This window comes from Lytechinus pictus, chromosome 18, assembly GCF_037042905.1.
Source record: "Lytechinus pictus isolate F3 Inbred chromosome 18, Lp3.0, whole genome shotgun sequence".
NCBI lineage: Eukaryota > Metazoa > Echinodermata > Echinoidea > Temnopleuroida > Toxopneustidae > Lytechinus > Lytechinus pictus.
In genome coordinates, this window is record NC_087262.1 from 3,705,001 (window position 1) to 3,732,058 (window position 27,058).

The 27,058-nt window shown below is 35.7% G+C and overlaps 2 protein-coding genes across 2 annotated transcripts in view; both read right to left on the reverse strand.

Moving 5' to 3' along the window:
• LOC129281760 (carbonyl reductase [NADPH] 1-like) overlaps positions 1-675 on the reverse strand; it is a 7,800-nt gene extending 7,125 nt beyond the window's left edge. Inside the window, exon 1 of the mRNA XM_054917672.2 lies at positions 623-675. Within this exon, the coding sequence (XP_054773647.2) occupies positions 623-643 (21 nt within the window). The 5' untranslated portion in view covers positions 644-675. The remainder of the gene's footprint in view (positions 1-622) is intronic.
• A 5,357-nt stretch (positions 676-6,032) lies between these two features.
• Positions 6,033-26,677, reverse strand: LOC129281663 (dnaJ homolog subfamily B member 12-like). The gene is made up of 9 exons (XM_064112721.1): positions 26,501-26,677; positions 20,652-20,856; positions 19,484-19,629; positions 16,230-16,391; positions 14,730-14,851; positions 13,437-13,546; positions 12,249-12,300; positions 11,365-11,473; positions 6,033-9,288 (listed from the first exon to the last, which is right to left on the reverse strand). Exons 1-9 carry the CDS (start codon positions 26,643-26,645, stop codon positions 9,164-9,166), a joined length of 1,176 nt encoding a protein of 391 aa, XP_063968791.1. The 5' UTR covers positions 26,646-26,677; the 3' UTR covers positions 6,033-9,163.
• Positions 26,678-27,058: the final 381 nt, after the last annotated feature.

Sequence of the window (27,058 nt, forward strand, 5' to 3'; positions counted from 1 at the left end):
TAGTAGTAGTAGTAGTAGTAGTAGTAGTAGTAGTAGTAGTAGTAGTAGTAGTAGTAGTATAGTAGTAGTAGAAGTAGTATAGTAGTAGTAGTAGTAGTAATAGTGGTAGTGGTAGTGGTAGTAGTAGTAGTAGTAGTAGTAGTAGTAGTAGTAGTAGTAGTAGTAGTAGTAGTAGTAGTAGTAGTAGTAGTAGTAGTAGTAGTAGTGGTAGTAGTAGTAGTGGTAGTAGTAGTATAGTAGTAGTAGTAGTAGTAGTAGTAGTAGTAGTAGTAGTAGAAGTAGTAGTAGTAGTATAGAAGTAGTATAGTAGTAGTAGTAGTAGTAGTAGTAGTAGTAGTAGTAGTAGTAGTAGTAGTAGTAGTAGTAGAAGTAGTAGTAGTAGTGGTAGTGGTAGTGATAGTGGTAGTAGTAGTAGTAGTAGTAGTAGTAGTAGTAGTAGTAGTAGTAGTAGTAGTAGTAGTAGTAGTAGTAGTAGTAGTAGTAGTAGTAGTAGATAGAAGAAGAAGATCGAAGAAGAAGAAGAAGTTGTTCACGGAGTTCAATCACAAATATGAAGGGGCTATTAAGTAAAAAAAACAAAGAAACATAAAACAAAATGCGAAAGGAGCAATGATTAACTTACCACTGCAATGCGAGTCGACATGTTAACTCTGGTCTGGTGTTGTTTATGTACATTGATATATTTTTTTTATACAGATCAGTGATCATAACGCTGGTACAATTGGGGGTAAAGTCCACAGCGCGTTGATTACCGTACGTTCGAGTAGACAAGGACACAAGAACGGGGGAGGGGTCACAGCAATATGTGAGTTTAAAGAGGGGAGGGAGGGGAGATGTTTTTAACTCTTGTGTGCACGGGGGTCTGACGATGTTTCATTAAAAAGGGTCATATTGTAAAAAAAAAAACAGGATGGCAATTGATTGCTACTTTGAAAAAAAATGCACTGGATTACAAGTATCTTCCAAATCCGTTTGTTTCTTTCCTTTCTCTTTCCCATTCTCTCTGTCTCTCCATCCCCCTCTCTCCCCTTCCCCTTTCCCTCACCCCCTCTCTCTCTCCCTCCACTTCTCTCTTCCTTCCCCCCCCCCTTTTAAACCTTATTTACAATTGCTATTCATATGAGCACAGATCAAAATGAATAAGAGGTCAATGTCATCATGGCTTCAATTCCAGTATGGCAAAAAGGGTCCTTTTAATATTCACTCCATATGTATTCACGTATAGTATTTAACATATTTACACAATATCTCATATATGATGCTCATTGTATTATTTCACAAGATGCCTCAGACTATATCAACATTCCTTGGATTCCGTCCATTAAATTAATTCCTATTGCAATATGTTTGTACAGTACATAGTATGTACATTGACTGTATTGGTGGTAGTCTCGAGGTATAGTCTGCAGGCACAGACCCTGATTGAAACTTTGATCAACAAGTGTGTCTCCACGCGAAGACTAGCACATACAAAACTTGCTGTTTGAGGGCCTGCAGTACACAGGGTATGAGTAGGCTGCAATTCAGACCCTTAACTCGAGTGAAGGGTTTGCACAGCAGACTAGTCTCGAGGCTTTTCACGACAACCTGCCATGTACAATAGATACTCGATCATTATGAGCGACAAAATTGGAGAGGAAAAACAACAAATTGTAAAGAAATCTCATTACAGGGCCTCCATAAGAATGCACACACAATATACATGTAGTACAAATACAGTAGCGCTCAAAATTAAACCCCACCAGAAAATGAATATATATTTTTTTAACTGTTCAAGTTCTGCCATCTTTAAGATATTCGATTGCGAAGTCGGGTGATAAAATATTACATTCAATTAAGTTTGCTTCTCTTGGCTCGCCGATCATTGCAGTGTTCCAGTTCATCGTGATTTAGCCGTGAACCAGAATAGCCTGGAGGTTAAGTCGCTGCCCGGAAAGCAGTAGATGGCAGGTTCGAATCCCACTGGTTCCAATTTTTTCTAACTTATGATTTTCATTACAGAGCGAGCATGCAATCTTAAACACATAGGAGTAATGCCGAAAATTTGTTTACAATAATACAAATTATAATTTCCTCCTATTAAAGCCTCTTTATTTACCATTGCAGTGTTGGTTGTCTACATTCAACACTCCGCATGAAGGAGCGCATTTTGTGGTGGGGTCGGCAAACATTTGAGCACAACTGTATGTTCACTCTCTTCATCTTATCGTTTTCTGGGGCCCTTCGCACAAAACCTAGCGATTGATCACTGTTGATTTGAGCGCTTGATTGTACATAAATCATCCATGTAATTAAGCATAAAAATAGGCCCTACCATCGATCATTACGTTTTGGTTGACCTAGTGGGTGTTTCATAAAGCTGTTCGTAAGTTAAGAGCAACTTTAAGAATGACTGGTGATCCTTTCTTGTGGTAAATTGTATACACCAAAATTCTCATTGGCGATGGTTTATTAGCCTGTAAGAATGGTTTACCAGTCGTTCTTAAAGTCGCTCTTAACTTACGAACAGCTTTATGAAACGGCCTGCTTGCCCTGGAGACAGCTACCATTGTAAGATCTGGGGCCCATCTTACAAAGAGTTGCGATTGATCCGATCAATTGCAACTATGGAAAGCCAGCAACGTCAACATCAAAAATACATGTTTGTTCAAAATATTTTCTAGAAATGAGGTGTATTCATATATTCACTGTTTTCTTGACAATTCAGTATGCTTCTCTTTGTTTAAAAAGGACATTGAGCCAATATCCAAAAGAAAAAATTATGACATGGATGGATTTCCATATACTTGAGATAGATTGGGTCACTCGTAACTCGTAACTGGAGCCCGTAACACAAAGCTTAGCAATGATCATGGAACAATTTTTACGATTGATTCCATTGACTACAATGTACGATCAATCGTGAAAATCGAGCGTACAATTAATCGCTATCCTTTGTGTTGCGGGACCCATGAGTACTGCAAATGATTTTTAATGAATATAAGGAATAATATCATTATGTCATTATCGAATTCTCTAAATACAGGCAGTTCAGAAACTGAAGTTGCAATGATTCACAAAATCAACATGTCACTTTTATCTACATGCACATCAATTGTGAAAGTGAACATCTTATGGAGAATTTCAAGAAACTTGCGATCAAGTGCAAGTCAATTTTCAGTCCCTAAATCAATCATATGTATTACAATTAATTGACAATACCCGATCGATAATTAATCAGCTCCTTGAAACAAGGAGTGTAATCTGACTTGGTAAATGTACAGTTAAAATTGCCAAGTTGCAAAAGAATATTTGCAATTGATTGCAAATATTTTCTTGCAATACCCCCTAAGAAACAAAATGAGAACATTCAACAAATTGGTGAAGTACCGTAATATAGATAAACATTTTCCAAAGCGCATTTACTACGAGCAATTTACCTTAAACATAAACATGGAATAAAATATTGAAACACATTTTGAAATAAAATATAATTCTGGTATTCCCTCAAAATTATCAAGACATAGAATTTCTCCTCTTTTCATTGCACTTGAATCTGTATCATAACACTATTTTCAATTCAAACATTTTTTTATCATATATAAGTGGTCATACAATACTTCAAGTAACACAATACACATATTTGCATAATAAAATACACATGAAACAAATATCAAAACTCATGAATGGATCTGAAAAATGGCAGAAGTAAACTTATGCATTTGTAGATTTACAAGAAGTCCCTCATCCTTATAATGTTGCATTCAGGTCCACTTTGCTTAACATAGAGCGCTTCTAAGTTTGGTGTTACTGTTCAATCAATTTCAACTATATTTTCAACAATGGAAAACCATGAGTACAGTACATAATTTGTCATGGAGAGAGCATGCACTATCCCTATGTATAACTGTACAGGATCAAAACAATGATGAATGCACAAGCGCACCTCATGCAAATTTGGGGGAACAATTTGCTCAAACATTCGCATCCCAAGATAAATGATATGTATTGTGGTGTAGATGGCTTCCTACAGCTAAGGGTGATCAGCCTTAATTACACTCCTTACAAGATGGGGCGACAGGATGCTATTTTTAAACGTATTATGATCCTATGTTCTATGTTCACTATTTTAATCGTCATAAGGTGTGTTTGGGAATGGTTGAACTGCGAAAATTACATCCATGGACCAGCATCCAAAGCAAAAGTAAGTTGTGTTTGAAATATTCTATTTATTACTACAATTTAAATATGACGGAGTATATCTGCCCTGTATTGCTCTGTTATGATGTGTCACTTCAGAAATTTACCCATGGTTTTTAACCTTTACCAAAAAGGTAAATACTCTACATAAATCATCAAAAATTCTATTACTTATTGAATATAAATTAACCAATATACAACTCAAATAATAATTACATGAATGATAAAAGCACATACGATCTACCAACAACTATTAGAACTATGGAATTAGAGCATGAAGCTCTTATTTCATATGAAAATATAGTTAACAGAATCATGTGATGGAAAATAATTAGTACAATTTATCCCGTTTTGATATCTATACATTTAAATCTGTCCAAATATTTCTTCTCAGTCTTTCATTTTTTTAATCAAATAGACTTTGGAGTGTGTACACTGTCTATTTTCAAATGTAAACAGCAACAATGAATCATGATACAAAACACTATTACAAAACGCTGATATGAAGAAAACAAAGTGTGTGTTAATTGTCTTAGATTCTCTCTTGTAACAGCAAATGTCTTTGAGACCTCAATTTGGAGGAAAATTTAAGCGCCAAGAAAGGTGAGTTTTGAAAGACGATTAACTTCAACTTCAATTTCATGCACTAGCGTACCTACGGGGGGGGGGGGGTGGCAGAGGGGCAGTCTGCCCCCCCCCCTGACGAGCCACCACCCATGCATGTATCCCTGCCCCCCCTGACGAGCTTGAAAGACCCTTTTTCCCCCCCTGACGAAAATCCTGGAAAATCCTAGGTACGCCAGTGATTTCATGACTTTCAGCATTGCGAATGGAACGGAATGTGAACAGAATGCAAGTGAATTTCCAAACATCTTAAGGCGACCGCACACGATTGTTCTGCGACAAGATTTCAGAATAAAATATAGTAGAATTTGATGCTAATATTGAGACATGGAATATCTTACTGTGTAATGTTCTAAATCATCGTACGAATACCTATGTTCAAATCTGTGACTATATCATCCTTCTTACATTAAGCGAATTTAATATCTAGTCGTAATGACGTCATAGCAGTCGTACGATTGGCTATGATTCGAAACTAATTTGGCCTTTAATCCAGAATAAAGGCTTGCAATCTTTCAAAATGGTTATATTAGTATTCTTTCAATTGATTTTAACCTCAAATAAAATATGTTTTATTCACATTTTCAGAAAATGAGCAAAACGCAATTTGTTCCAAAATCAGAATGCGAACAGTCATAAAGTGTGCGGTGGCCTTTAAAAATACTCTCGGAGTGGCAGGTTATTTAGCTAACACATTACTTTAAGAAGCATGCACATAAAAAGACCTTTCTATGTGATGGGACACACTGCACAGTAAGTTGTGCTGATGTTAGTCTTTGAGAGTGGAGAATCAAAGACAATCAACATAATAATAAGTGTTAAATTTTTGACAGTGAACGATGCTCCGCTGACCATGCTTGGGTTCTATATTCCGAAGTTGCATTTTGAATTATGATACATGCTGTTGGTTAAATTTGAAAATCGACATTGAACACCGCATACATTCGTAATTCCGAAGCTTCGTTATTCCGAAGGTTCGTATTTCCGAAGGTTCGTAATTCCGAAGGTTCGTTAGTCCAAAAACGAAGTGAGGTTTGTAATTCCGAAGGTTCGTTAATCCGAAAACGAAATGAGGTTCGAAATTCCGAAGGTTCGTAAGTCCGAAAACCAAATGATTAACGAACCTTATTTCGTTTTCGGACTCACGAACCTTCGGAACAAAGAACCTTATTTTGTTTTCGGATTAACGAACCTTCGGAACAATGAACCTTATTTCGTTTTCGGATTATCGAACCTTCGGAATAACGCCACAAATGTTCGGATTAAAGAACCCTTTTACGTTTTCGGATTAACGAACATCGAGGTATAGGCAATTTACGTGTTTCGGAATTACGAACCTTCAGAATAAAGAACCTTCGGAATTACGTACGTACCTTCGGAATTACGAAGTGTAACCATTAAACACCTTAGTAACTTTCTTTTCCATTTATCTCTTGTACATAGTAGAGCTGATTATTAGAGTACACAGACAAGTGCTCAAACAAGGATATATAAAACAATATTTTCAAGATTGTGTCGATACTACTTCAACTGCAATAATCAGAGTATAACAACCACTTGTCAGTGTCTATAGCTACAACTTGAGTCAAATGTCTTGCTACAGAATATGCTAAATATCTATTTGATTTGTGCAGGTTAAAGTAACAGCTTTTATGTTATTTGCACTTCAAAATGAAGTGGATGAAAAGAAAATTTCTTAAATTTATTCCAGATTGAAGAATAATCTGTCACAATAAGTGATATGTGGTCAGGTAAACAGCAGTACTCAAGGTATCATAATATCATGCTAATCGCTCAGAAGTGTAGAGAGTATTCTGCAGCGCAGAGGTGATTAAGTGTTGTATGCACTGTGCTTGTAAACCGCCTTTTATCAACTTCAACACGGCCGCACCTGTGACACCGTACAAAATCCATCAGGATTTTATTGGTTGTTGCTTCCACTAAACAGTTCCAGCTGGTAATTTAAGCAATTCTGGCTAAAATCCAGCACAGATTCAATGTGGGAATTAGCAAGCCCACTGTTTCTACGATTCTGTGCTTCGCTATTTCATCAAATCTGAACAGTAAATATATGTAAATCAATTCCATGCGATGAATAAAAAGATTATGATAATCAAAATATGACCAAAATGCAATACCTCTCAAAGTTCATCGTAGAACTATGTACTACATCACCATTTGACAAATATGCTTTAAAATCGTCTCACAAAAATTAAGTGTACATGATCGTGTGAATAGTTATCTATTATTCTACATTTAAATTACTGTAACCACTACCAGAAAAATAATATCTTTTCATTTTTGCATATTCAGTTACAAGTCCAAGAGCACAGTTATTTATCAGTACATGTATGATTATTTCAATTGTTCCTTGGCTATGCCATGGTGTATATGGTATGTTGGTGCTTGTGAGGGTGTATGTAAGGAGTGAACATGGGTGTTTGTGATGCTTGTATGCGAACGTGTGCACGTGGGGAACTTGATTTACAATATCAAAGGGATCCATTTGCAAGCAATTTTATTTCTTTCTGGGTAGAAGCATTCAAATTGACAAAAAGGCCCAGTAGCATAAAAGATACAATTGATAGTATGTCAAAAGTTTTCCTTCAGCAAGAAATTCACCCACATTTTGCTGCACTCAACCCAGGTGAGGTAAATGGGTACCTGGCAGGAAGCAATTCTTAAAAAAGCTGTGCACACCGGAATCGGTAGAGTAGCTTAGCCAGGGAAATACTAGTATAGGAGCACCTTGAGCACCTAGCAAGGTGGATACGTGCGTTATACAAATCCTATATTATTATTATAAAACATGTATAAAGTAAAGTCAATTGTGCTTTTGCCCTTAAGCAAGAAGTTGATGATCTACTTTCGCCAAAAATTGACCGAGGTGAGAAAAATGTGAAACTGGCACAAAAATATTCTTTGAAATGCTAGTGTAATAGTTATAAGGCGTCAGGGGAGTTAAATGTACTTTAATATTTCAATTTTTAATGTATCTTTTGTTGCTCTGGGACATTGGACCCAAAGTTGGAATTAAAAATTTGGCAGAGTGAGTTCTCTTTTCCGTACTGATAATACCATTCATTTGTATTTCTTTTATAGTCCCAATGGCATCTAAATATCATTCTCTATAAATATGCATTTATTGGATAACTGTGTATATATAAATATAATACATCAGGGAAATTTTTTGTGCTTGTCATATGTTGAATGTATAAAGAATATTACTAAAAGTGCAGTTTCCACAGGGCTCATGAATGTTTTGCGAAAGACACAAAGACAGAGTTTTCATTACACTGTCTAAAACTAGGTTACTGGAAATCGGTTCAGGAAACCAGGTTGGAAGATCGCTTTGCTAGCGTTCCCAGTTGATCACCTGAAAGCGGTTTTCAACACCACTTCACTTAAAGTGGCCTTGTTGCTATGGGAATGTTATCAGTGGGGGTGACATGTTCGCACAAAATTCGAAACCGCAGCGTAGACATTCTACACAGTGTGTAGAGTAGCGCGCTCGAAATGTGCAAAGATCGCTTCCCGAAGAACAGTTGTGTCCTCACTTACGCTAACACCAGTTTAAAAAGGCAAAGTGATCTTGAAAGCCACATCGCGAGGTGGTTTTCCGAACTGGTTTGAAAGATCGCTTTGACCATTCTCATTACATATTAAACTAGTTTTCATTAAACTAGTTTCCACTAAATTTTAGGGTGGTAATGAGAAAGGGGTCAAAGTTAAACCATGGTAGAGCCCAACGTGCATCTAGGGTCGGAAGCTTCGTCAATCATTTGAAGCGCTTGTTTTGGTTTGGGACAAATGCGAACGCTTCCTGCATCCTGCAGTTTGTTCCTAAGCATGATTGTCTCATAAGCACCATCAACTGTGCAGAACCATCACGATGCAATGTTCGCAAACACTGTAAATCCCTAGTCAAATCATAACATAGTTTGCGAATGTCTCATGCAATCCACAAATATCACAAATATTTAGCAATTTTGGTAACATTCATGTACTGTGTATTTTGTTTGCATGTACTTCGCATATGATTTCACACGAATTCAGCACAAACTGCGCACGAATTGTTGAGAACTCAGCTGCCGCAAGAAATTTTGGGAAACACTTCTCCAAATTTTGACATATGGATTTTTTTTCTTCATATTTGCGTCTTTCACAAAATGTTCGCGTCTTAAAAGGAATATCGCACTCAAAATGTGAACCTACCCCCCTCCCACCCCGGTCCCAAACAAACTAGAATAAAATATTACATCCATAGAAGAAAGGAATATCAATGAATTATAATTATATTACCTATATCACTCAGTACATAAAAATAATTAAATACTAGTGCAAAGCTTGCAAGGTGTCATTATCCACCGGCTATCTTGTCGTACATTGTATTGAACTTGTCACAAGAGGGCGTCTTCATTCTCTTCCCTGATTCAAACATTTTTCTGTCTCCAAAGTATCTTGCTTGCTGTATAATCCTCTCTTCTGCAATGGAGAACAAGTAGGCAATAACAAAATTTAATAAGTATTTCACATTCTACAAATGAAAGTGATTGTGTCCAAAAGAAGAAAATGCATATTTTCTTCATTTTGTTACGCATGAAAGTACAATAAATTTATAAAAATTCATAGCTTTAGAAACCCCCCTCACCCACTCTTCAACATATTTTATGTAAATAGTCTCTAAGTCTTTGTAAACATCCATTTCCAATCAATAAATTACATTTTTTGTGAAATTTTCTGGGCCCTGTCTTACAAAGTGTTGTTACGATTGATCCAATCAATCGTAACTCTATGGAAATCCATCAATGTCATAATTTTTTTCAACAGGAAATTTGCACAATGTCCTTTGTTGTTGAAGAGAAGCACAGGGAATTTTCAAGAAAACAATGACTGCATGGATATACATCATAGCTAGAAAATATTTTGAACAAACATGCATAATAGATGTTGATGTTGCTAGCCGTCCACAATCGCAACTATTTGTAAGACGGGGCCCAGGTCTAGAGGTGATGTTCACTAATTCCATACTCAAAACATATTTCAAGTATTATGCATTTTCATTACGTATGACTTCCAGTTGCGGTCCTAGTACAAACGCAATCCAATTAAATTACAACTTGGCGTATTCATTAAATAGGGATATGTGAAACATCATTCCAGTAGGAAATTCTGTCTGGTTGACAGGTCTTTTTCGAAGCACTAATAGTACATGTGCCCATGTACGCTTATAAGTTTAAGTAATTTTCAGTGTACTTGGGTTTGAGTCTTGATTCCTTTATCACATAGCATTCAATTCATACAAGATCTTTATAAATGTGCATGTCGTTGACAATGAAACAAGCCTTCAAAACATTTCTCTGAAAATCATTGCTCACTGCCGTTACTCGAGCTTTACAAGTGAAAAACATGTATTGTCAATTTCAAACAAACATGTCATGATATTTCATTCAATTGGTTTTATGAAAATAGGTATTGCTTGAATATACTCTGTCTTATTTCAGGGGCCTGTTGTAGAAAGAGTGGAGTTAAACGCAAGTCAGAAAATCAGTCATGAATCCCAAATGCACACTTATGATTGGTTGGAAATCAAGTTTTTCATTTGATTGCAACTCTTTGTGAAACAGACCCCCGGGGCCCCTGTCTTACAAAGAGCTGCAACAGATTTGATCAACCAAAACTATGGAAGGCCAGCAACGTCAACATTGAAAAAGCATGTTTGTTCGACATGTTTTCTTGATAAGGTGTACATTCGTACATTCATTGCTTCTTGACAATTCAGCATGCTCCTTATTGTTCACTAAAGGACACTGTGCAAATACCCTGTAGGAAAAATTATGACATTGGTGGATTTCCATACAGTTGAGGTAGATTGGGGCCCCGTCTTACAAAAAGTTACGATTGATTTGATCTGATCATCGCAACTATGGATGGCCAGCAACGTCAACATCTATTATGCATGTTTGTTCAAAATATTTTCTAACTATGATGCATATTTCATGTATTCATTGTTTTCTTGAAAATTCACTATACTTCTCTTTGTTTACAAAGGACATTGTGCAAACATCCTGGAGAAAAAATTATGACACTGATGGATTTCCATAGTTACGACTGGTCGGATCAATCGTAACTCTTTGTAAGCAGGGGCCCGGATCAGTCATAAATCTTTGTGAGACAAGAACCTGGGCCCCATCTCACAAAGAGTTATGATTGATCCAATCAATCTCAAGTATATGGAAATCCATCAATGTCATAATTTTTTCTTTCGGAAATTTGCTCAAGAGCATACTGAATTGTCAAGAGAAAGTGAATGTATGAATATACATCATATCTGGAAAATATTTTGAACAAACATGTATTTTAGAAGTTGACATTGCTGGCTTTCCATAGTTGCGATTGATCAGATCAATTGAAACTCTTTGTAAGACGACCCCTGATCTGGCTAAGATGAAATTTCCAGTGTGTGATATTCCATTAAAATCAACTTGGTTTTAGGCTGTACTTGGTCTTCAATGAAGGCCTGTATCGTTTCATGAATCATTAGTTTTGTGGTATACTTACTCTTATATTTTTCATCATAACATGTTCTTCTTAGGTTCTGTATGTATTCCTCGTCGACTTGACTCTCAACTAAGTGTATCTTGCCAGAGTACTCTTTCACAAAATCTTTCTGCAAAGGAAATGAGCACAAAACTGCAAGCTGAGTACTGTATAACGACAATACATGTAATAACACATTAAACATAAACCTGTCGCATGCCTAAAATCTTTTTCGTATACTCAGCAGTATACTGACGAGTCTTAACAGTGATATCTTCCAACGGAGTGATAAAGCTGGCAGACAAGACGGCATATTAACTTTAATAATAATAATGTCTTATTGAGTGCACACACCGTCCCGAGACACTCATGTTGATAGTGCAGCAACAGTTCCTTATATATATATAAACAACTACAAATATAAATGAATTCAACAAAGAGATCTTAAGTTACTACAAGTACGCTACAGTACACTACATTACAGTACTGTTTTCATTAGACTGAACCTTTTCATTTTTTTTTTTCAAAATGCAAAAAAATAAATAAGGAACGGGCTCGATTCCAGTGACTGTCGAGTCATGTCAGCTACATGTACACTAAGTGTTTAGTGGGTGTATTAATATGCAGTGTATGTATTAAGGTGTACATACACACTGGCTTGAACACACATTTCAGTTTGGAGTCTGAGGACATTTATCTATGGTTTATTTGCATACAATTTTGTTTTGTTGATTTTTACATGAATGTCACAAAGTCAATGGATCTGGTAATCTAAGTAATTGGTCAGGAGGGTGTACTCTTTGATCCCTCTTGGAAAGATCTTTTTTATTATTAAATAACTGATTAAATGTACTAAAATCTGCATACATGTACTATAACAGGAGGCCTTATCATATTGTAATTACCTTTACATAATATATAACATCATTAGGCGTTCTTCTCTCTTCCTTGAAATTCCTGTACAAAGAAGAAGAAAACATACGAAATTATTGAACTTTCACCTGTATCCTTTAGAGGTTAAAGAAATTATAATCAAAATAAATAAACACAAATCTAAATTTTGGTACATTACTTCACTTTTATAGAAATTACAATATTTTCTTATTTGAACTCAACTACATGTGCCAACAGCAAATGTTTATACACTAACACTGCAAAAGGAAAAGATAAACTGCTGAAAAAAAAACATAACCTTGCTATCATAACATATACGAGGTTCATATCAAATGATAGACAAATTGTCTTTGTCTTTATTTACCTATTGCAAATTGAGAACATTCCTGTAACATGAAATGCAATAATGCATATTTTCAGATATTTTAATTGATTGAAGTGTAACTTGCAATGCTTCAATCATCACAGTTTATTTCTTATCTTTTCTGGGTCGAGTTACATAAAGCTTGTTTTCAAAATACTTAAATGTTACTCTTAGCCGTCGCGTCGTGGTCTAGTGGTTCTGGCTCTCGCATTTCAAACAGGGTCGTGGGTTCTAATCCACACTATGCTGCACTCGACCAAGGTGAGGTGCATTGGTACCCGGCAGGATTAATTCCTTGCATCCACTGAGCGCCGGTGATGGTAGCTCAAGCTAAAGCCGGAGTAATAATAGCAAGCACTTTGTCTCCTCAGGCAAAAAGCGCTACATAAATCCAGCTATTATTATCATTAATCTTAGCCAATCAAATGGCCAGGACAGCTTATAAGCTGTCACCAACAACAAGTGTTGTGCAACATGCCCAGGCCTGGGGCCCGTTTCATAAAGGACTTGCAACTATTGTAACTTAGCCATTATGGCAACTACCATGGTAACCTTGATTCTGATTGGCTGCTGAGCCCTGTTACCATGGCAGTTGCCATTATAGCAAAATTACAACAGTTGCAAGTCCTTTATGAAACAGGCCCCTGCAACATGTGCAGGCCTGGGGCCGTTTCATAAAGGACTTGCAACTATTGTAACTTTGCCATTATGGCAACTACCATGGTAACCTTGATTCTGATTGGCTGCTGAGCCCTGTTACCATGGCAGTTGCCATTATAGCAAAGTTACAACAGTTGCAAGTCCTTTATGAAACAGGCCCCTGATGTAGACTTACCCTTGCCGTGTTAATCTGAAGAGAGGATCACTGACAAACAAACTAGAGAAGATTGACATTAATACTAAGAGCAAGATGGGCAGCACCTGTACCATGAATGTGTAGTTAGCCTGCAAAGAAAACAGATATTTATAGAAGTTAATTTCATTTTACTTGTCTTCTTTACCCAGGGTAGCCTGTTCAGTGGTTTAGACACTGTTGTCAACCAGGGCCCTGCACAATACTATATACATAAAAAATCAAACGAACACATTACATACAACACATTATGAAGTCGACATTATATAATAATAATGGTATTTTATTCAAAGACTGTTCGCAGCAAGAGCTGAATTGTACAGAACTTTTTTCATTAAAAAACAACATAAAACATAACAGTATCAAAATAGAATTATAAAAATACACAAAGCATGAAAAAATGTACTTTGGGGGTTAATATGAATCAACAGAATATTTTCAAATATAAGTAATTGCAGAGGTTTCAAAATTTGCTTAAGATATAGTACATGTCTACGAGAAAGTGGATTGGAAGGATTTATGATGTAAGTGAATTGGATTGGATAAATTTGACTTGAGAATATCGATATTTCGAATTAGTAACGTATTCAGAGTATTGTTACACTGCAATACGATTAAGTATAAGAGAGTCTAGAGAGAAATGATTTGAGTACTTGAAAGACTGTGCAACAGTACATTATCATGGACGTTACATTTTGGACAGTATGTGTGCAACGGTACGAATGTTTGACATTCAGCCTCCCATTAGCTTGCGTACAACAAGCTAAGTAGGCATTGTACAACACAGATAAGCATATGTGGGACAGTGTATTATCCTTGTTATAATTGCTTGGGAAAAGATCAGACAACTGGTAGGCATGCCATGCTTACTTGTATACTTCCCATCAATTACACATTTCCTACCAGAATCATTTGCATATGTTTATATTTTATTTACCCATACAAATACTTGGGTAGTTATTTTTATTGGATTCTGTTTGAGCTCAGTTTTAAATTGTTACGACAACTGGCATTTATAGTTTAACTGAGTTGCATGCACACTTCTTATTTTTGCACTAGCATGAATGTGCGCAGCAGAAAAGCATGACACAGCCAGAGTCCTTACCTGTTCTTTTTTCTTTTCAAAAAATAAAAAATAAAAATTTCTACTTAATTGTAATAGAGGATACAAAACATTTTTTTCAAACCTTCCCCAAAACTTCTAAGAACTTCATATTTCACATATATCCATGAGATACCCCTTGTTTTCCGCAGTAAAAAAAGAACAATACATACCTCACCAGCTCTCCTTTCATGGCTATGACTTCCTTGTCTGTACATGTGTCTCCTACGGACATGACTTGATGGGAAACCACCATTGAAAAACATATTAAAGATATCCTCAGGGCTGACTTCATCTGAAGAAAGGGAAATAAATGGGGTAAAAAATTTGAATGATTACATATATTGCAGACAGAGAACCCAGAAATATATGAATTTCTTCCAAATCACTAATGATAACGTTGGTCAAGTTTTAATAAATATTCATGATAAAAATATTAATGTGTGATTGGTCTAAACCCAGTCATGTGGCCAAAGAAAGTTTTCAATCAATTTCATAACATTTGCCCAAATGCCATGAATCTGGACATCTGACGTCACAAGCCGGGAACAGTTCAAAAGCTATCTACGGCTTGATGGGCGGGGCTTAAATCAATGGCGTGGTTGTCAATGTGCATGTACACGCAATGTAGTGATCACTAACGTTTGTTGGATTTTTAAATTTCATTAGCAATTTATCTCTTGAAGACAAAGATGTTTAAGCATTTTCTTTCTGTTGCACTTAATGATACGATGACGGATTTAAACAAAATATAAACAGCCTTTGATCAGAGATTTGGTGAACTATGTCCCCTCAGTGATGGGAATGCCACCATCAGGACACATTCCGGCGTCACTTCAGGAACCATACATGCAGCACCAACTAACACCTCCTCTGGCGTTGGTACAGTCCCTGAGGTATTTTCTTTGGTAAAATATTTACTCACATAGTGAACATGGCTTACAGCCTTACTTTTCAAACCCCTTTAAACTTATTAAGCACAAATGACCATACAATGCCCTTGTACGCATCCCCAGCTAATATTCTTTTGATTATACTCAGTGTAATGGCATGCTTATAAAAACGTATTAGGATTTACAACTCTTGAGGGTTTTCAACTTCTTTAATGAATTCTAGCCAAAAAGGCTTTCGCCGTAATATATATAACTTTTGCCAAGACAACAATTATCATACAAGTTCACAGTAAATGGTGATATAGTTGACTATAGTATACCCTGTTCATGCAAGCCAATACATATAGGAGATCCAAATTTGTGGCATTTTGTGAATCGCTGGCATTTATATCTATTTGTCAACTGACCATTGAAATTTGTAATTTCTCCCTCTCTCTCTTAATACTTTTACTTCAGAAATGAGATGTAGGGAATGTATCTTAAATTTTCTTCATTTCTTTATACACGCAACCTATAGAGCTATGATTATAATGTATTGAGCTGTTACACACTATTTAGCTACTTTGATACGTTATACTTCCATTCCCCAAAAATTTGGACAAAAGGTATTTGTCAAAGTTATGTTAACTTTTTTATCTCCAATGTTCCAAGCGCCAATGTATACAATATTGTGACAATGTCATTCATTTTACTTCTACAAATGTAACTTGTATTTTTTGGCAAAATAAAAAATAATAATTACACTTGAAAGAAACTTTCTCGGAGTATATTGAAACTCACCGTCATCAAATCCTCTTGTTTCATAATACCAGCCATTATTGTAATAATGATGTCTGTGTTGATTGCGTTGAACCTGGCGTTCTCGCTGAGATTCATCCCCGTACAGGTCATACTTTTTCCTCTTGTCTGCATCACTTAAGACATTAAAGGCTTTACCAATAGCTGAAAGAGAAGATGAAACACAAATTTTTAAAGGACAAGTTCACCCCAACACAAAGTTGATTTGAATAAAAAGAGAAAAATTCAACAAGCAAAACACTGAAAAACTTCATTAAAGTCTGATGTAAAATAAGAAAGTTATGACATTTTTTAAAAGTTTTGGTTCATTTCACAAAACAGTTATATGCACATCCTGGATGGTATGCAAATGATAGGCTGATAGGCTGCAGAGCCCTTTGAAGATTACAGCAGATGATGATGAGGATGATGACGTCACACACTCACTATTTCTTTTGTATTTTACATAAAATATGAAATATTCTGATTTTCTCCTTATTGTCATTTACAACAAAGTTTTTTTCCTCATTGAACATGTGGAATTACTATTGTTTTAAAATTTTATGGTTCAGTCAAGTTAGTCATTATTATCAAATCTGTAAAAATTGTAAATATTGTACCGTTCAAACAATTGAAAAAAAATAGTGAGTGAATGACATCATCGACTTTCTCGTTTGCATATCACTGAATTGTGCATAGAACTGTTTGGTGAAAAATAAACGAAACTTTGAAATGTCATAACTTTCTTATTTTACATCCGATTTTGATGAAATTTTCGGCGTTATGCTTATTTGACTTTTCTCTACTGATTTAAGTCAACATTTTTCTAGGGTGGACTTGACCTTTAATACTAGTCATATACAACAGACTGGTTGATTAAAACTGGACACACTTCCTGTAATTAATGCATGTTGCTGTTCACAACTTCATAGTCACAGTTTATGTTGTTTGGACTCAGAGACAAATGAAAGTATTTGCAATTAAGTTGAGTAAACGCTGATCTCATGAGAAAGTCTTTGAAAATAAGATTAATAATTGTAGATCTATTAAATCTGGTACAGTTAACTGAACTTTGTGAAATCCTTCAATCTTAGCTGAAAACGATCACCCTGTAGATCAGGGTTCCCAGCTTTTCAAGAAAACAAAATTCCCTGATTTTTCCCTGATGAAGTTTAAAAATTCCCTGACAATTATTAAACCCATTCCCAGTTTTGCATGTTTTCTAATTCGTTGAAGTGAATTACATTACTTTCAGTAAAAAAAACAATAATGTAAAACTAATTAGTAGCACCATATTCGATGGATGTTGTTTCGATAAGCAACAAAATATAGTCTGACTTGTGCTTTCGACTTTTGGGCTGATCAATATTCCCTGATTTTTCCCTCATTTTAGGCATTTTTCCCTGATTTGAGGTATTATTTTAATGAAATTCCCTGATTTTTCTCTTACTGGAAAAAAATAATTTTTTCCCCTGATTTCCCTGATGGGCTGGGAACCATGTAGATCGCCAACGAAGAAAGCGTATTATTTTTGCTTGGAAAAAACACCTGATATTAATATTCAATTTTTGTAGAATTGGTAATAGTGAGGCTCTTCATCAAATCTAAGGTTACAACAATGGGAATTCCAGATATTTATTATAATAATAATAATTTATAATCACGTATTAAATTTTATTTGTTAAATAATTATTTTTATCTATAAATTGTTCTTCAAAACGGCATTTTGTAACATCGCTTGTCGAAGGTATGTCATAACGAAGCGGTTCGAGGGTCAAGCCTATTGTATTTGCGTTGTTTACAAATGGATCGAGGGATCTACACGAGATCGGTCTGGTAAGAAAACTCTATTTATTCATCCCTAAACTAACACACTTTTTACACCTTCATATGCAGATTCATAGATAAATAAAATAAATAGATACAAAGCGATTTCACCCTCTAAATCCATCTGGGTGTATAGGTCTCGCTTATGCAACTATGGGAAGGGTTTCAAGGTTCCGTGATGAAAAAGTATATGTAAAAATATTTTTAAATATCATCAGAGTCCTCCGAGTCCTCAAGGCTAGCTTTCACCCAGTAAATAAGATCGCATTGATCGATATGTTTGATAAGTGAAAAAAAAATTACTGAGTGAAAGTCATAAGTATTTACAATATAATGAAACTTCCCCAGCAAGCCTTTAACATTCTAATCAAGTTTTATCACTTCTTTGATGATACATGCTAACTTTCTTCAGTTCCATTTCTGATACTATCTATGTCACCTAAGAAGTAATAGTTCATTGCACTGAATGCACATAGTACTAGCTCAGTGGCAGAGTACCACTCTCATTAATGGTTTATTTCCAATTCGTCTCATGCCAATTTGTCTAATTGCCAACTCGTCTACTATCATTTGGTCTACCATCAGTTTGTCCACTCACCACATGGTCTACTTTCATTTAGTCTAATGCCATTCCGTCTAATAACCAGTTGGTCCAATAGCCATTTAGTCTATATACCATTTGGTAAAGTTGTGCAAAATGAATGAAATGGATATTCGACCAACTGGTTATGAGACAAAATGGTCATTGACGACATGGTGATTAGACGAAGTGATGATTGGACCAAATAGTTAATGGACCAAATGGTTGTTAGACGAAATGTTGATGGACGGAATGGCATTAGACTAAATGAAAGTAGACCATGTGGTGAGTGGACGAGTTGGCAGTAGACGAATCTGCAATTTACCCTCATTAACATGGTGTCCTACATTTAGGTTTGATCTCAGAGTGAAAAGACTTAAAAAATAAGAACTTCTAGTATACCCATTCAGCCACTAAGCACATTGGAATGGAGAAACATAATCAGTTATTAAAGCAGGGCATGTTTGGAGATTAGCTAATAGCTTAAGTGGCTACACCTGGGTCCCAGAACACAAAGGTTAGCGATTGATTGTACGCTTGATTTCTATGATTGATTGTACATTGTAGCCAATGGAATCATTCGTAGTAAAATGTTCTACGATCATTGCTTAACTTTGTTTTACGGGCCACAGGTGGGTGTTTCATAAAGCTGTTTGTAAAGTTACAAACGGCTTTACGACAACTGGAACCTGTTCTTAGGTCATAACTCAATTACATAGGGATATCACATAGCACAAGAAATGATCACCCGTCGTGCGTAAAGTCATTCGTATCTTACGAACAGCTTTATGAAACACCCACTGGGTAAATATCACGTTGACCAATGACAACAATTTGATGACTATTTTACCTTTGAAGGCTTCTGCTGATCCAGGTGCCTTGTTCTTATCTGGATGGAACTGCAGGGCTAACTTCCTGTATGCTTTCTTGATTTCTGACTCTCCCGCATCTTTGGCTATACCGAGGATTTCATAGAAATCCTTACACTTCTTAATTCTGCATTGTGAAAGAGAAAAAGAAAATCAATCACTGGTACAACATAAAAAAAAAACTGGTCAGTATTAAACTCACTGGTTAAACGTAAGAATCATGTAAAAAAATTGTAATAATGACTTCACGTATCTCATGGTTTTTCATGAAACATATAAAACAAACATATTCTTAAAAATTATACCTTAAAAGCCAAAAAGCCCAAAATACAAACGATTACATATCCCCTTCAAGAGAGATTTTAGCCTCTTTCACACCCTTCTTGTGTGGTATCCCTAGACTTCAATCTCTGTATGAGAAGAAACAACAAAATATTTAATAAATCCTCAAAAAGAGAAAAATTTTCTCTTTCTGTATTACAATGAAACTTGAAAAAAATCAAAACTTGTTTATGAGTTTCGCCGAGGTAGAAAAACAAATGAAAGGTCAAGTTCACCTCAGAAGAAAGTTGAGAAAAATCAAAGAAGTATAACACTGAAAATTTCATCAAAATCGGATGTAAAATAAGAAATCTATGACATTTTAAAGTTTAGCTTATTTTTCACCAAACAGTTATATGCACAACTCAGTGATATGCAAATGAGAGAGTCAATGGTGTCCTTCACTCTCACTATTTACTTTGTTTTTTATTGTTTGCATCATACATTAATTAATTTTTACTGGTTTGACAATAAGGACCCTCTTGTTCGAGCCACAGAATATTCCACATGTTTAGGAAGGAATTGATGGTGGTTTCACATGACAATGAGGATAAAATTAGAATAATTTATATTTCATGTTATGAAATACAAAATAGTGAGTGGATGATGTCATCGGTCTCCTCATTTGCATACTGAGCAGAACGTGAATCTGTTTGGTGAAATTAAGCAAAACTTTAAAATGTCATGACTTTCTTATTTTTCAACCGATTTTGATGAAATTGTCAGTGTTATGCTTGTTTGATTTTTCTCTTTATAAATTCAAACCGACTTTTTTGTTGAGATGGACTTGTCCTTAAAAAAAAAAAAATGTAACTATGATCTGCTTACTTTACTACAGCTGCTAATTGTTCAGGTGTATACTCTTTTTGTGCATCACCATTGGATGTGGTTTCTGCTGATGTCTGTTGCCTCGATTGTGAGTTTCTTCTCTGTCTAGCTTTGGGTGTGTCTCCTCCTCTATCTGAAGAGCTTGCAGACTGTGACGCTGAATCGCTATCGGTTTCGTTGGAATTCTCTAGCTGAATCAATAATGCTGAAAATAGATAAAAATAAATTAAAGACATTTAATACCTTAATTTCTGGTATACAATGTATAATACTCATCTTTTCCCCCCTCTTGAAAAACATGTAAAGTCCCTACAGGGAATGATTTTGCTTTACAAGTTTGAATAGCATTTTTGGTCATAAGAGAAAAGCTCTTAACTAAGTAATGTACAGTCCTATGTAAAAATATGCTATACAAAAGAATATATGCATAGCAGTCTTTCAAAAATGTGGAGCGAATTGCAATGCGATACCAGGAAAATTATTCCCTGCTGGATGTGTCTTATTAAAAAAAATCAGGCTCAGAGAGGAGTATTCATGTAATTTGATGGTTTTTAAAAACTGAAAATGCATTTACAGTGTATATAATCTGTATAAAAATAAATGTTTAATAAAAATTCCTCTTGATAGAGTTTGTGTCACATTAGTTATATTTTCCTGTTCAATTTTGGTTGTTAAAAGTTAAACATACATGTAGCTAAAAATGCATGTAATCGATCATAAACATAATTGTGCATGCAAAAAAGGCATTAAATGATCTGACAGTATTTTCTTCCTTTTTCTCTCTCAATTTTTTTCTTGCTACTGTCCGCTTTCAGTGTGGAAGCACAACCTAGTACATGTACATGTAGTTGGAACATGCTTGGCTATAGAACTATTTCGGATTTTTTCTTTAAAATTATCTGATGCTCGCTTTAACGATGAACAGGAATTTCACCCTTACAACAAAAGGCAGTATTAGATCTAAGAACGAGTCATGAATTAGTGTACTATATACCCAGTTGTTGTGTGTCCGGACAGTCGATTTCAAACAACCATTTGAAGAAAAAAAATTGCACAGAAAGTTTCTACAATTTTAGTACGGTAGTGTTGGCCAATATTATAGAGAAAAAGTATTGATGACTACAAGTTTTCAATTCATAGTTTTTGTTCAATCTAAAGACAAAACATGAGGCCTCGATAATTTAAGTGTCCGGACACCCCCCCCCCCCCCCCATCGTACATCATGGTATACGAGTCAATCTACTCTCTTCTTAGATGGATTTTCATCAAAATCATTTTTCCCTTTCATTCTGCTTTCATTAGAACAGCATTATCATGAAATAGGTAACCAGGCAATGCATCATTCGCTTCGTACAGCAAGCTGAGCACAGTCTGAGCCTGAGGCTGAGCAGCGCATTATTCAGACAGTCACACGCATGTGCAGTATTCCACCTGCAGTATTCCCACTTGTTTGTAGCGTATGATGGGGGGGCCTAAAGCTATGCACTTTGTTTACAAACAATAAAAACTATGCTGATTTTAATATTTGAACAAATTATCTTTCACTGATTTGGGGTAAATATTCTAAAGAGAACATTAACTAAGAATATCCCAAAACCCACTGACAAGTTCCCACTTGGCTGACAAAATAAGACAGAACTTTGAATTGGGAAGATCATCAATCTGATTGCCGACCACTGACTAAATAAATGTAGGACAATTTTGATTCAACCAACTTTCAGAAGACAGTTATGCACATGCTGCTTTCTGTCAATCAACAGGCAGGGCGCGACACTAGCGCCGGTGCGACGGTCCCCGACCGGTAAAAATTGCTGTCGGGCCAGTAAATTTTCAGAAATAACAAGATTTACTGGTCCGACATGACCAGTAAAAAATATCATTGTCGGGCCAGTAATTTTTCAAAAAATAGCAAGACTTATGGGTCCGACATGACCAGTAATAAAAACCATCGTTGGGCCAGTAACTTTTCCAGAAATGGTCAAATCACTGGTCCAACATAAACATAAAAAATATTCCATGACTCAAATTGCAAACCATTTTCCTCCCGTGATTTTGCGTCATTCACACACAGATACACACAGAATGAATCGCATACAATTTTTACAGTGTACAATTTTGTACATAATATACTTGTAGCGTAGCCAGCCGGCCACATATGCACAACCCACATGGTAAATTTTCTACTGGCTGCAAGAACGAAGCTTGGCTAACCTCTGGCAGAAATCTCTCACAGAACTGTCAAAATTCACATTTCACACTCATGAAAAGCTCTTATGTCCATATTTCCTAAAAATTGGGGTAACTCTGTCATTTGTAAGTAGTAAAAGGAGAAATTTTCACTTCTGTTTTAGTTCAAACAGATCGGGTTTCGAGTGATATCGTCTGAATACATGATAGCCCCACATATGCATTTGTGTGTGTGTTGATACACTTGGTTTCTATCGTAGCTATATTTTAATTGAGCCAAAAAGAAACTGTTTTAATTTTATTTATGATAGTTTCAGCTTTCTTCCTCTGTTCTCTTTCTTTCTTTCTTTTCAATCTTTCTTTGTTTCTTCCCTCTCTTCTTTCATTATATCCTTTAAATATTTTTCTCTCTTTCTTTTTTGATTTCGTTCTTTCTTTAATTCTTTAGTCCATCCATCCTATATTTATCTATTCTTTCTTTCTTTCTTTCCTTCCTTCTTTTTACCCTTTCTTTCCTTCATTCTTTGTTACTTTCTTTGTTTAATTCTTTCTTTCTTCCATGGGTTCCATCCATCCTTTCTTTACCCTTTCTTGTTCCTTCTTTTAGTCCTTTCTCTCTTTCTTTCATTCATTCCTTTCTTTCTTTCTTTCTGTCTTTTGTGTTTTCTTTCCTTTTTCCCTTCGTTCCATCTATCCTTTTACCTTTTCTTTCTTTTTTTGACTGCTTGCTTCCTTTCTTTCCTTTCTTCTTTCGTCCTTACATTCCTTCCTTTCTTTGTCTTTTGGTCTTTCTTTTTCTTTCATCTATTCTTTACCTTTACTTTCTTTTTTATATTGCTTGCTTGCTTCTTTCCTTCATTCTTTTTTCCTTCTTTCTATCATTTTACCTTTTCTTTATTTCTTCCTTAGTACCTTTCTTCCTTCTTTCAATCCTTCCTACCTTCCTTTCTTTTTCTTTCTTTCTTCCCTTTCTTTCTTTCTTCTTGGTCTTTCTTTTTTCCTTCTTTCCATCTCTCCTTTTACTCATTCTTTCTTTTTTTTATTGCTTCTTTCCTTCATTACTTTCTGTCTTTCTTTATTGCTCAGTTAATTTCTTTCCTTCTTTCTTTCTTTTCTTCATTCCTTCATTTCTTTTGTTCTTCCTTTCCTTCCTTCCTTTCCTTCTTTCTTTCTTTAGTTCTTTCTTTTTTTCCTCTTCCTTCACATCTAGCCTTTCTTTACCTATTCTCTTTCCTTCCTTCCTTTCTTTTTGTCTTTCATTCATTCATGCCCTCATTTTTATTATCTTTCTTTGGGGGGGGGGGGTAACAAGAAAGGACAGCAAAATAAACTCACGCCTTTTTTTAATGTTTTCTTTATTTTTTGGGACCAGTAGATTTTTTGTTCGGACCAGTAAAAAATTGAAAAACTGGGTATCTACTGGTCCGACATGAATAGGTTGGACCAGTAGAAAAAAAGGGTGTGGAGCCCTGCAACAGGTGTGAGAAATTAACAAGCATGTGGCACACATAAGGAGCCATGAAATTTACATGTCTATTGAATTAGGCATTCCTGCACACTTGTAACATACCTGTATCATGTAGATTTATCATTTTGGTGAAAGTAATTAGTTTGTGAAAGCTGTGTATCGAGCTGCAGGGAATGATATTCATTTAATTTGATGAATGTTCGTGGACAGTCATTATCTAAAAAAACTAGCCAATATCCTTAAAATATGACATCATTAACGTGAAAAGCGACCTACATTTACCCTTTGTCGTACGTTTCTTTAGGACGAGTTCAGTATTGATAAAAATATTGACATAAGATCGGCAAATATGTCACCGTTAGCGCCCGTTCCGAAGAAATCTGATGATTCTCAACAAGCATAATAATAATAATAGGCATTTATATAGCGCTATCTATCTAGAAATATTCTATTCTATTTAAGCATCAAAATATCATTTTGCAAGCAGATATCATCAAAAATGTGAATTAAATGTAGTACTGACTGATTCTATATAGCATTTTGTCGTCAATCTGATATATTTAATTATCTCACCATTTGAGCTCAAGGCTTGAGCTTTTGTTTAAATCTCCACAAAAACTTTGGTCCGTGAAGTTAGGCAGTAGAGGCCAATATGGGAGACTGTCTCCCATGAGAGAGATTATCTCCAATATCAGAGACTTTTATAAAGAATTTGGGTATCCAATTTCAAAGATGCTCCAGATTGGGAGACCAATTTTCTTTGTTTACATTTGCTGCAAAAGGATTACCTTGGCGGCAAATAAAAATATGACGAGATGAGCGATACGTAGGAACGTCCTAGGACCATTCTTCTGAGATAGGAAGATTGACGACAAATCAGCGCATTCCGTTTCACGAAGGCAATTTTGTCATTCAAGTCCGCGACATCGTTTGATATCGATAGTATCGGAAAAATATTTAGTCTTCATCGTCACCTGAACCTTTTATTTCGGAATGACGACTTTTCATAAGATCATATATTTCGATAAAAGGGGATCAAATAATGTTTTATTAATTACTGATTGTAGAATTGATGTATGGAGCGTACTTTATGAGGTAAAAAGAGATTGCGCGCTGTCGCCAAGCAAAAGACAAAGAAATCAAGATGGCGACGTAAACACGGCCGTAAGCTCTTCCCATCTTTTCATAACATTTTTCTAGTTTTTTTAATGAATTCTTCTATAAAAACGAAATCGATATCGCAGAAATGTTGGAAATGAAGTTGAACCCCATGTACATGTTTTAGGGCTAGATCTTTTAGAGGGAAAGTAGAAATCTCGGGGGCGAAAGTTTCAGGTTTTGTGGCCGTACGTGCGTGAATATACCTTGGTGTCCCAGGCGTCAGTGGGGAGTAAGCCTACGTATAGTAGACGACTTTTACTCCCCAGACGCCTCCAGGCTAGCCAGGCGGCTTCTAGAGAGTAAAAATCATTTACTAACGTAAGGTCACTCTCATACGAAGCCAGGGCTTCCGTCATATACTTTTGCGTGTACCACCAAAAAACCTGAAAATTTCGCCCCCGAGATTTCTACTTTCTTTCTAAAAGATCTAGCGCTAAATCATGTACATGGCCTGGGATACAAGAATTACAACTTAATTTCCGACATTTCTACGCTATGGATTTTATTTTTAGACAAGAATTCATCAAAATAAATGAGAAAAATATCATGAATAGACGGAAGAGACTTGCCCGATGTTTACGCCGCCATCTTGTTTTCTATTGTTCTTCACCCACGATACGGACGATTGCGTCGCGTAACGTTGGGGAAGAACAACTAAGTTAGACACTAACGTTGCCCTAACGTAACTTAGAGTCTAACTTATTTTAGACAGCAAAATAATTTTTTTTTAAATATTTTTCTTTATTTTTGGGACCAGTAAATTTTACTCATTTTTAGGTTCGGTCCAGTAAAACATGGAAAAACTGGTCCGACATGATCAGATCGGACCAGTACAGTAGAAAAAAAAAGGTTTAACATAGTAACAAGTTTTTTTTTTATATAGTGTGGAGCCCTGTCTTTACTCAATTCAACTCAACTCAGTTCGTCTCGGCTCTCGCCTTGGCTTGGTCCGGCGGCGTCGGAGACGGAATCGCTCACTCAATCTTGACTTTGGCACAAAACAAACGACAGAAAATCAAATGAAAAATGGTACCTTCAACTTTCTTGGTCGGATATAATTTTTTGGCTTTATGAAGGAACTTCAGAGCCTTTTCTTTATCACCATCTGACACTGCTTTCAAGGCTATTCTGACACATTTTTCACTCTCGTCACGGTTACCTTCCATCTTTGCCTGCATTTTCACCTTTGACACGAAATTAAATATACGTATACTGTAACATCTTTGCCACAGAGGGAGACATTGAAAAAAAGACCGAAGAAAATGCAAGAAATTACTCTCTCATGCAAAAAATAGTAATAATAATAATAATTTTTTTTTAAATCGGGTATAGCGAGCATTCACTCCTCGGAGGGAGTGAATAACTTGCACTAGATTAAAAGTGACTTTGACTTGTTGTTGAGTTGATTTCACCCTTTTGAAATGAATTTGTGTAAAACATGTTTAATATGTCCACTCTAAATTCACTCTAAATTTGAATGATCCTGACATATATAATTGATGCCCTTGATGTCGCTAATTAACGGGAAAGTGAGTAAAAATTCATTTATATTCATGATCGAGACTATACAAAAAGAATTTTTAACAAGTGT